Here is an 11,815-nt window from a genome sequence, read left to right as displayed (position 1 = left end):
CTCACAGTGGTTTAAGTGGTTAACTCTTGCTGAATGGTGGAATAATACAAATTAACATTCCTCTACTCATACCACCCCTTTTGAGATTATTTGTGGCATACCACCACCATTACACATTCCTTATTTCCCTGGAGACTCCTAATTGCAGCAGTGGATCAAGTATTACAAGACAGGGAGTTTGGGTTACAAGTGGTTAAATACCATATGTGAAGGGCTCACCATAGGATGAAGCAACTAACTGACAAGCACAGAACTGATAGGGAGTTTTAGATTGGTGATTCAGTTTATCTTAAGCTACAACCTTACAGGCAACAAAGTGTGATTCACAGAAAAGTTCATAAGTTGTGTGCACTATTTTATGGCCCATATTTGGTTATTGATAATGTAGGGGCAGTGGCTTACAAACTACACTTGCCACCTGGTTTAGCTATCCATGTTGTTTTCCACGTATCACAACTTAAGAAATTCATTCCAGTTACAACTCAGATTACCACAGAATTACCTTTGATAGAGCCTCCTCTTATGACTTCTATAGCTATATTAGATACGAAGATGGTGAAGAGGGAAAATTAAGCTGCCACTAAGATGTTGGTCCAATGGTCAGGTTTGTTACTTGAAGAAGCTACATGGGAGTTCCTTTATGATTTGGAACAGAGATTCCCAAGTCTTAACCTTGTGGACAAGGTTGCTTAAGGAGGGAGTATTGATATATGGAAGAAATCAGCTAATAACTAAGCTGCATTGCTATAGTGACGTGACCATAGATTATCAGAGGAGTTAGTTATATTTGGTAGCATCATTTTCTGCGCATTTTCATTATAATTATCTTTTGTCCTTTTGCTAAAACTGTTGCAACAACTTTATTTGTTGATATGTATTTCCTTCTATTAAAATGTTGCCAGTACTCATGAGCATATCATGTATTTGGAATATTGCAGAATTAATCATTAGCTTCTCAACTTGTCTCTAGATTCTCTCTTTTTCTTCCTCTCTTTCCGATTAACTAATTCTTCCTGCACTGTATATATTCAGTACATTCAACAATATTTGATTTAGATAGTATTTGAAACTATTTTTAGTATATATTTCATATAATTGTGATATATCTTATATATCTAAAATTAATTTAGAGATTGCACATGAATTATCTATATTCATTTCCTAAAAAGTACATATTCAATATAAAAATTCCAACAAATACAAAAAGTCTTAATTATCATATTAAATCATCATTAATTGTTTAAGTTATCTGGTTTAAATTTCTCAAATACAAAACTCTATTGAAAGGGTAAGAAATTATCATCTGCTTACACTATTCCTGATTACAAATGCAAATAGCCATCTTTTTTCTTAAACCATTATTGCTGCTTCTATTAATTGATCCCATTAGCTTTCTCGACATGGCTCCAACTTATAGCATATTTGGCCTCTTTAAAGAGGAATCATCCACACACCGTTATGTTATTCTAAGTACCTAACTATTTTCATTAGACCTCTTATGCTTTACCTTCATTAGGTAACATAAAACAACTTTTGGTATATCACTTCCATTTAAATCCCTTCTTCTACCTTTCATTTTTATTCATTCCATCGAATTAGCATCACCAAACCATTTCTCAATTCTCACACCGACACTTTTAGGACAATCCTAGATGGTCCATGATTGACTCATCAAAAAGCATCAAAATATCATTATGTTGTCTTTTTTATCTGTTTATATTTTATCAAACACTTTAATTGCTTTCACTAGTAATATAAAAGACCTACAGTTCTTTTAAGTAATTAAATTCATTTAAGAAAGGCTTTATCTCCGGAGTACCTGCTTGGTTGATGATTGAACACGGAGAAGAAAAATGTCTGATGGTGTTCTGCTTGATATTTGTGGTCAACAACTCATTGCTTAATTCTATGCTACTCGTATCCCATACATTCTAGTCGGTTCAAGTTTGTTCTACTCGGATTTCTTAAATGACAGGAGAGTAAAAGGAAAATAACAAGGGTCAAACAGAAATGATAAATGTCTTCGTACGTTTGTAATTTGTATTCATTTGACATTCTGTTTTCGCGTTGCCTGAGCATGGAATCATTTGCAGTCACAGAGATTCTTTGATTTCAATGATTTTTCTTACTATCATCTTTCTCTGTCACAGCTGATAGAAGAAAAAGATTTTATTACTTGAATTTCATTAGGATAAATAAAAGCAAAATTATCTCTTCATCCAGTGTCTTATATTAGACATTCTCATCAGAATCAGGCATTATATGGTTTGCTTTCTTTACATCTTCTGTTATTTTTAATTCTATCAGACACCAATTTGTTCATTTCATTTTGATTTGATTCACAATGTTTCTATTGAACATACAAATATATCATTCTGTTATGAGGTTTGTCTTTGTGCTGATCATAGAATCGGTAGCAATTCTTTCTACAAGTCTTTATTTGTTTGTCCATTATCCTTTCCAAAAATAAAGAATCAAACGTTAACACCACCAAGAGAGCCTTGTCCTGATCAACCATTCAGGTGCCAAGTTTACTCTCTCCACTGGTAGAAGGCTTGCAAGATAGCTAAGAACGAAATTCTATGGTTGATTTTAAACTCCCTCAGACCCGTGATTTTAAACTCCCTTCATATACCTATGTTTTCTATTGAATGAAATTTTAATTGATCAAAATCCTCCTCACTTTGTAAATAGTAGCTTTTAACAATGCAGGTAATTTAGTGGTTTGTCCTGGAACGGATGTTATGGTGCATGAAGTTGTTGTCTCCATGAACGTGCTTTGCAAAATTGATGAATGTAACCTTTATTTGTTATGTAGTCATTTCATAATCCTTTCTGCAACTTCAGCTTCAGTTTTCTGAAGCCAAAGAAAAACGAGTTCCAACTTAATTGTCAGGCATTGGCGGGGAAAAACGCAAGTGACTAAGGCCAATTTCACTTCGTGATGGCAACGGGCCATGCATATATAGTCTTCACTAACTCTAATTTCTTTGAACTCTTATGTAGATTATCAATACATTATTTTCCTTTTCTTTTTGCCCTTTTCTCAATATCAAAAGTTTAGAGATAAAAGAAAAAGCTTTGAATGAAGCATGTAGAAATTCTGTTTTTTATTTTTCCTTGTTGGATAAATTTACATATGGTGAAGTGCAAGAATTTTGTTGCTCGCTCCAATGTTAACTAGTAAAACTGTTCGATTTTAGCAAGCCACATACATACAGGAATTAACTGGAACAAATCTTTATATGCTTGAGAAGTAATTCTCCATTTATCTCAAACTGTCGAGTCTACAACTAAATATATGCAGCTGTCTATATCAGCACACAAGTCTCCAGCTCTTACTCTGTTTATTAGATTTGCTAATTGGATATGGACCAGCCATTTGGTTAAAGGATCGATGCTGAGATTTCACTTCCATTGCTTTCTTCTCCCGAAGTTGTTGTATTCTTTCCAAGGAAATCTACCTGGAGAAGAAAAGTCACAAATTTAACAATAAAGTTCAGATAAGATGATGATGATGAAGAAAAATTATAACCAAGAGTCGGAAATCGCATACTGCTAAAGGCAGGAGAAATAGCATCAAAATATGCTTGGAAGAAGCCCTTATTCTCTTTAAGTAGCCCTCTCCATACTGCAGTTACAAGTAGCAAAACTAGTCAAGAAAAGGAGCACAAGGAGGGGGGAGAGACACCCCAGAAGAGAGAGAGAGAGAGAATATAGACCTGCAAGAGTGATTACAGGTTGAATGTTAGCATGCTTTTCCAGTGCCTTGATGCAGTCATCTCTACTCATATGAAAAAGGAGGCACCGCTCTATCAAATGTTGAACCTGAAATGACAAATCATGCAAAGTATTGTCAATAATAACAAGAAGGGTAGTGCAGTATACAACCAAAAGCAATGATTCTGAAGAATGTAAGCTTTTGTTAGACAGTTATATATGATTATAATTACCATCCTGATATACTCTTGCGGTTGGCAATGCAAACAAGGGAGGTGATGCTCATGATACATTTTGAGAGAGATGTAAAAAGTGTAGGATATGTATGAGATATTTTTAGTGGTAAGATATTTATGTTGGCTGTTGGCTATATATAAATGTAGAGGCAATGCAAGGCAAGCAGTAGAGGTGGAAGAGAGTGGCTGTTATCCATAGATATCCAAGTGAAGGGCCAAAAGCGCAAGAGAAATCCAAAACAAGGGCTCACCTCATCCTCAAGTGATTTGACTCCTCTTCTCTTGTTCTTATTCTTCCTTTACTTCTTGTTATTATTATTATCATTTTAGGAGAAGGATTTTTCTTGAGATGGGAAATGGTGATAGTGGCCATTTATCATATTGTGATTTGTTAAACCCCCCGTTTGACCCTTCAACAAGCGATATTTGAAATTTGGTTCAAATTTCATAAAACAGGTTCCTCATAGGATGTCTATTTTATCATCTGTGTAAATATTAATTATTTAATTCGATATTATTTAAAAATATAATAATATAAATTTTTAGATTTATATAAACAAAATGATAAGATTTTTAAATTATAATATATTCATCAATAAATAAATTTATTTATAATTCATAATCAATATACTATTTGTTTAGTATTATAAATTATTATATAGTTAGAAAGCTAATCAATAAGATAATATAATATTAAATATATAATTAAATTATTATATTTTAAAAATAGAACTATTGCTAATTCAAAATTCTAATAGAGTTTAATTTTTAAAATTAGACTTATACTAAACAAATTATTAGTTTTAAATATTATATCTCATTAAATTAAATTGATAAATGATCAAATTAATCTATTTAAGTAAAGAATAGCGAGACTTTATTAGATAGTTTATTTGTTCCTCTTTTTTTATACTTTTATATATATTATGATAAAACAGAATAATTTAAAAAATATAAAATTTATTATTTTTAAAAAATATATAAACTATAGTTCAAACTCTAATTAAACCAATTTCTTTAGTTGCTCCTAATAAATGAATTCTTTATATAAGAGAAATTAAGATATATATTTGTTTATTCATGCGTTGCACTTGTCATTATTATTTTGATTATAAATAATAATAAATGAGTTTATAAAAAATTTAATAAATTTTTAATATTCTTATAATTATTTATCATATTTTTATATTAATAACATTAAGTGTCTTTCTTAATAAAATTTCTAAAATCTTAAAATTTTGTCAATAAAATAAATATAAAATTTACTCTAAAATATTTTTATTTAATTTATTAATAAAAATATTATTAATATATTTTTAGTATTAAAAATTATTTTATAATTAAAAACTAACTTATCATGGCACTAAAAATATTATTGAAATACTACTTTCCAAAATCAGAATTATTATCTAACTATGAGAATAACTTTTTAGCTAATATATTAATTATATGATAAATATAAAATTATATTTTAGTATAATACTTTTGTGTCAAAAATAAATATACATATCAAGAGAATTTATATATAAAAAAAACCCCATATTTTAAAATAATGTGTACCTTGATTTATTAATTATATATACAATTAATAGATAACTTTTTAAAATTAGAGATTATTTAAAATTAATTTATTAATTAAATATAATTAGATTACTATTTGATAAGATTAGAATCATTCTTTAATTACGAAAATAACTTATTAATTAATAAATTAATACAAAAACTAAAATTAAACATGAGCTTGAATCTCATGACACGTCGAAATAAAAATTTTAAATAATGATAAATATAAATATATATTCATGAATTTAGTGGTCTGTTTTTATTCTTTTAATTATGAATATTTTTCAAATTTAGAACTGCATTTTATATTATATATATATATATATATTAATAAATAAAAGAAATTATAATAGACATATCTATACAATGTCTTAAATCGTCCATACCAGCAGATGCGAAGAAGATTTGTTTTAAAATTCTCATAGAAAGAGAACTCCTAATAACTTCCGTTAAAACAATTACAGCCTTTGTGTATAATGCCAATCCGGCAATCTCTGGGCCTTTAACCCAACCTAAATTCATTACACACCTGATATTTGATCCATCAGAAGCTTTGCTTTTACTTGGTCGAACCGATAATCAAGCACATCGATTTGTAAACTTTTGGTAATTAAATGTCTCAAGGAAACAAAATAGCCAGCCTCCTTAATTTAATCAACGGTCTAATTAAAATTATTACCGAAAAGAACAGAGGTTAATTAATTAAATGAGAATTGGTTTTTCCTGAGAAGCTGCAGCCGCCCAACAAAGGTTAATTATAATAGATTATTGACACCAATAGCAGTTAGACAAGTGTAAAGCTAGTGAGATATTTTATGTATATGAAACATAGAAAACACTGTAAGAAAACAACTTTTTCAATGTAAAAAAAAAAAAAGAAAACTTTGACATGGTATCAGAGCAACATTTTCCCCTTTTCTTCTCCTCGTTCTGCTCTCTATGCCGCCTGCCTTTAGGCTGTGGAGAGGTTTGAGTGTGAGGCTTTTTCGTTGCCTCCTGCCATTTTTGTTGAGTTAGAGCAGCTGTTTTCCTTGTGAGTATGTGTTTTGGTGTTAGAGCAGCTTGAAGAAAAGGCTCGGATTGAAGCCTAAATCAGAGCTGCTGAAGCTGCCTCACGAAAGAGGGAAGGGATTGAATTGGAAAAACAACGGGAGAAAGAAAGAGAAGCTGCCCGAGTTGCCTTGTAGAAAATGGAAGAAACTGTTGAGATCGAGCAGAATGCGGAGATTGTTAAACGACCTTGAAGAAGCCTTCAGTGCCTACGGCGAGGTCCTCGAATCGAAGATCCGTTCGTCGCAGAGATCGGATCTGATCTGACCCGCTTAGTTCGGGCTGCGTCGATTAAAAAAAAAACTGAGTTGCTATTTTTGTTGCTGTTTTTCTTATTTTTTTTCTTGGTTGCTGACTGTCTGTTTGATTAACGACTACTTTCCCTTCTTAATCGAATCTGAAATTCCCTATCAATCTCTTTGATGGCTACTGAAGATTTTAATTCTATACAAACCTTCAAGATCGATGATCAGAATAGTAAGTACTACATCCACCCAAATGAAAACCCATCTCTCATGTTAACCTCCTCTCAATTAACTGGCAACAATTATCATGGCTGGGCACGATCTATGAAGATTTCTCTGATTTCAAAGAATAAATTTTGATTTGTTAATGGTTCAATTAAGGTTCCTAGGGAAAAAGATCCTTCTTATAATGCTTGGTTGAAATGCAACAATCTTGTGCTTTCTTAGTTACAGAGATCTCTTAATACAAAAATTGGGCAAAGTGTAATGTGGCTGGACTATGCATACGATCTTTGGGCAGATCTATATGATCGTCTTTCACAAGGTGACCTTATAAGGATCTCTGATCTTCAACAGAAATTCTTCTCTCTGCAACAAGGTAACCTTTCTGTTACTGCTTATCATACCCACTTGAAGATCTTATGGGAGGAGATATGTAATTTGAGACCTCTGCATGCTTGTGAATGTTCTGCTAATAAATACAGGAAACAAGATTTTATCCTAAAGTTTCTTAAAGGGTTAAATGAAAATTTCTCTATCCAAAGGTCCCAGATTCTTATGATGAAACCAATGCCCCCTGTGAATAAAATCTTTACTATTGTGATTCAACATGAACGATCTTTGAGTGTTGCTATAGTTTCTTGTGATTTAAATATACTGCTAGTTGGAAAATTCAATATGAATGCTGGAAGTAGAACAACTGGTTTTAATCTTGGACATAATCAACACTTGAAGAATATGAATGGCTTTAGGCCGAAGATAGGAAACTAGCAATTTAACCTTGGTAATAGTCAAAAGAGATTTTTTGGCAATTCTGGAATTTTTCCAAAGAATAGGGCCAAGAAGCCTACCTGCACTTTCTATGGAATGTATGGGCACCCTGTTGACAAGTGTTACAAAAAGAATGGGTTCCCACCGGGATACAAGGGAGCAAGTAAGAATTTTCTGAGTTCTACAAACCTGGTTGCATCTTTCCCTTCTGACAGTCATAATTTTTCAACTACTGAACATATGGCATATCAATTGAATTATGACAATGATAACTCTTTTAACAAATCTGGTGATGATGGTCCTATTACTTTTACAAGGGATCAATATAATAGTCTGATGTCTATGATTCAAGAAAAGGCAGTTGACTCTCAAAATGTAGCCACCTCTCAGATCAATGCTCTATCTTCTGCCTTCGATCCTATTGCTGAAAAAGGTATTGTTTTATGTTGTTATAAGCAATTCCACAATAGTAAATGGATTATAGATTCAGGAGCTACTGATCATATTACTAATTCTCTCAGTTTTTTCAAAAGACATTACAAAGTTTTTGATAAATATGTGAAGTTGCCTAATAATGAATTAGTTCAGGTTACACGTATGGGCACTATTGAATTATCACCCTCTTTGATTCTTCATAGCGTTTTCTACATACTAAGTTTTGCCTTTAATCTCATCTCCACTTCGCAGTTAACCAAAAACAACCTTTACTCTCTCATTTTTCCTCCAACTTTTGTTATATTCAGGACATGAAACTTTGGACGATGATTGGTATAGCTAAGCAAGTGAATGGATTATATCAGCTTTTACAACAAGAAGATACTGATAAGTTTTCAAATTCATTTTCTGTTAGTTGTAATGTCATTGCTTTTACTTTGTGGCATAACATACTAGGCAACTCTTCTAAACAAGTAATGAAATCTCTTGATCAGTTTCATAATGTTGTGGTTAATGATAATTGCTTTGAATGTGAAGTTTGTCATTTGGCTAAACAAAAAAGACTTATTTTCTCTGGTAGCAATTCTTTTTCTACTTTAATTTTTTATCTTATTCATTTAGACATTTGGGGACCATTTCCTGCCAAAAGCATATATGGTCATTCATATTTTTTAACCATAGTTGATGACAAGAGCAGATTCCTATGGATCTATCCTATGAAGCTTAAGTCAGAAGCTAGACATTTGATCATTGATTTTTACCATCTTGTTGAAACTCAGTTCTCAGTCAAGATTAAATGCTTTAGAACTGATAATGGCAAAAAATTTGAAATGACTGATTTTTACATATCAAAAGGGATTGTTCATCAAACTTCTTACACCTACACACCTCAATAAAATAGTATTATTGAGAGAAAACACCAGCATATTCTCTCTGTTGCACGAAGTTTAAGGATTCAAGCCAATCTCCCTCTTTGTTTTTGGATTGATTGTGTTATGCATGCTGCCTTTTTAATTAACAGGACCCTAACACCGGTTTTAAACCAGTCAAATCCTTTTGAGATCCTTTTCAAGGTCAAACCTTTTTATGATCAGCTCAAAGTCTTTGGTTGTTTAGCATTTGCTTCTATTTTGCCTCATCCTAAGACAAAAATGCATCGGAGAGCAATCAAGTGTGTTTCCATTGGTTTTCCTAAAAACACTAAAGGTTACAGAGTATACAATTTAGAGAATAAAAATATTTTTGTTTCTAGAGATGTAACATTTACAGAAAACAGGTTCCCATTTAAAGAGATTTTTGCTACAATACTGTCCAATAATGTTCTTATCCTTGTTTATCAAAATGAAAGTTCACTTGAAGATTTCAAAATGGCAGATTCACAAACAGTTGATCCACTCCATTCATCTACTATTAAAATACAGTCTCCTCCAATCAATTCAGGTATTGTTTCCCAGCCCTCTCCTAGACTTACTAGAAATATTCACTTGCCATCAAAATTTCACGATTTTGAAGTTTCTCTGCCAAAACCTAGAACCACACCACATCATATTTCTCAAGTTCTATCTTATGACAAGATCTCACCTCATTACAAGTCCTATATATGTAATATAGCAATATTACCTAAACCAAAACATTACAATCAGGCAATTTCACATACTTATTGGAAATAAGCAATGGCTGAAGAAATAATTGCTTTAGAAGAAAGTAATACCTGGGAATTAGTTCCTTTACCCAAGGGCAAGCAGACTATTGGTTGTAAATGGATGTATAAAACAAAGCTTAAAGCTGATGGGACTCTAGAAAGATACAAAGCAAGGCTCGTGGCTAAGGGATATACTCAAAGGTCTGGCATTGACTTTCTTGATACTTTTAGTCCTGTAGCAAAGATCACCACAATCAGAATTCTTATGGCCGTAGCTGCTGCGAAGGACTGGAATCTTTGTCAGCTTGATATCAACAATGCCTTTTTGCATGGTGACTTACAAGAGGAGATTTACATGGATTTGCCCCCTGGTTTTCAGCTTAAGCAAACTAATACGGTTTGCAAACTAAAGAAGAGCTTGTATTGATTGAAACAAGCAAGCAGACAATGGAGTGCAAGGCTAACTGTTGCATTGCATACTCAGAAGTTTAAACAGGCTGCTTCAGACTCCTCCCTCTTTACCAAAGGTACTGGATCAAACTTTATTGCTTTAGCTATTTATGTGGATGACACTGTCTTAGCAAGTTCAAACATGACAGAAATTATAAAGGTAAAAAGATTCCTTCATGATACTTTCCAAATTAAGGATCTTGGAGAATTCAAATTTTTTTCTTGGATTAGAGGTTGCCAGATCCAAAACCGGTATTAACCTATGCCAGAGAAAATACACTTTAGACCTTTTGCAAGAAACTGATTTTCTCGGAGCTAAACCAAGTCGACAAGATAGCATCTCGAAAATTGTCAGAAAGTGTTCTTAAAGACATTACAGCATACAGAAGTCTAGTTGGCAAGCTGTTGTACCTAACCCACACTAGAACTGACATAGCATATGCAGTACAACAGTTATCTCAGTTTCTTCAAGCCCCTACAGATGTTTATTTGACCTCAGCTCATAGAGTTCTCTGATATTTGAAAGGGACTCCAGGACAGGGCTTATTTTTCCCAGCAACAGGTGATCTCCAGCTTAAAGCTTTCAGTGATTCTGATTGGGCTTCATGCCCTGATTCCAGAAAATCTACTACTGGGTTCTGTGTTTTTTCTCGGTTCAGCATTGATCTCATGGAAGTCCAAGAAACAACAAACAGTCTCACGCTCTTCAAGTGAAGCAGAGTATAGAGCTATAGCTGCAGTGACATGTGAGATACAATGGCTTCACTTCCTCCTTCAGGATTTGCAGCTCTCTTTTTCTCCAGCAAATCTGTATTGTGACAACTTATCTACCATCAGAATTGCCGAGAATCATGTATATCATGCGAGGACCAAGCATATAGAAATTGATTGCCATCTCATCCGAAAGAAAATTCAACGTGGAGTCATTAATTTTATGCCAGTCCCTTCATTAAAACAATTGGCTGATTCTTTTACAAAGCCACTTCCTACAACTCTGTTCCAAGCTTCCATCTCCAAGTTGGGTATCCAGAATCGGTATGCTCCAACTTGAGGGGGGCTAATAGAATATTGACACCAATAAGAGTTAGACACATGTAAAGCTAGTGAGATATTTTATGTATATGAAACATAAAAAAACATTCTAAGAAAATAACTTTTTCAATATAAGAAAAAGAAAACAAACATAGAAAACATTGTAAGAAAACAACTTTTTCAATCTTGACAAATTATGCTAAACTATGGTTATTTACTATGCAGGATTAACAATTCATAGTGTTATCACTATGCATACATATTGTATTAACACTGTGCGGCATAAATAATTTCGTCATCAGTCTAACTACAATCATTTCCATAAGGATTACACGTTAATTAATTAACTAACTAGCTGCAGCAGCCTTAAGATAAGCTGTGGTTATGTGTGCTGTTTGAAAATGTAGCCCACTTCCATTGAAAGAATTAACTAAGGGAGGTTCGGTATTAGA

At 32.7% G+C, this 11,815-nt stretch overlaps 1 protein-coding gene across 1 annotated transcript; it reads right to left on the bottom strand.

The window, feature by feature from the left end:
* Positions 1 to 3,086: 3,086 nt before the first annotated feature.
* Positions 3,087 to 4,110, bottom strand: LOC8281764. The gene is made up of 4 exons (XM_002521394.3): positions 3,954 to 4,110; positions 3,723 to 3,828; positions 3,557 to 3,631; positions 3,087 to 3,464 (listed from the first exon to the last, which is right to left on the bottom strand). Exons 1-4 carry the CDS (start codon positions 4,011 to 4,013, stop codon positions 3,409 to 3,411), a joined length of 297 nt encoding a protein of 98 aa, XP_002521440.1. The 5' UTR covers positions 4,014 to 4,110; the 3' UTR covers positions 3,087 to 3,408.
* Positions 4,111 to 11,815: the final 7,705 nt, after the last annotated feature.

The sequence above is a fragment of the Ricinus communis genome, chromosome 5 (assembly GCF_019578655.1).
Source record: "Ricinus communis isolate WT05 ecotype wild-type chromosome 5, ASM1957865v1, whole genome shotgun sequence".
In the NCBI taxonomy this organism is placed as follows: Eukaryota; Viridiplantae; Streptophyta; class Magnoliopsida; order Malpighiales; family Euphorbiaceae; genus Ricinus; species Ricinus communis.
The sequence above is the reverse complement of the archived record's forward strand: the minus strand, read 5'-3'. Positions and strand labels throughout refer to the sequence as shown.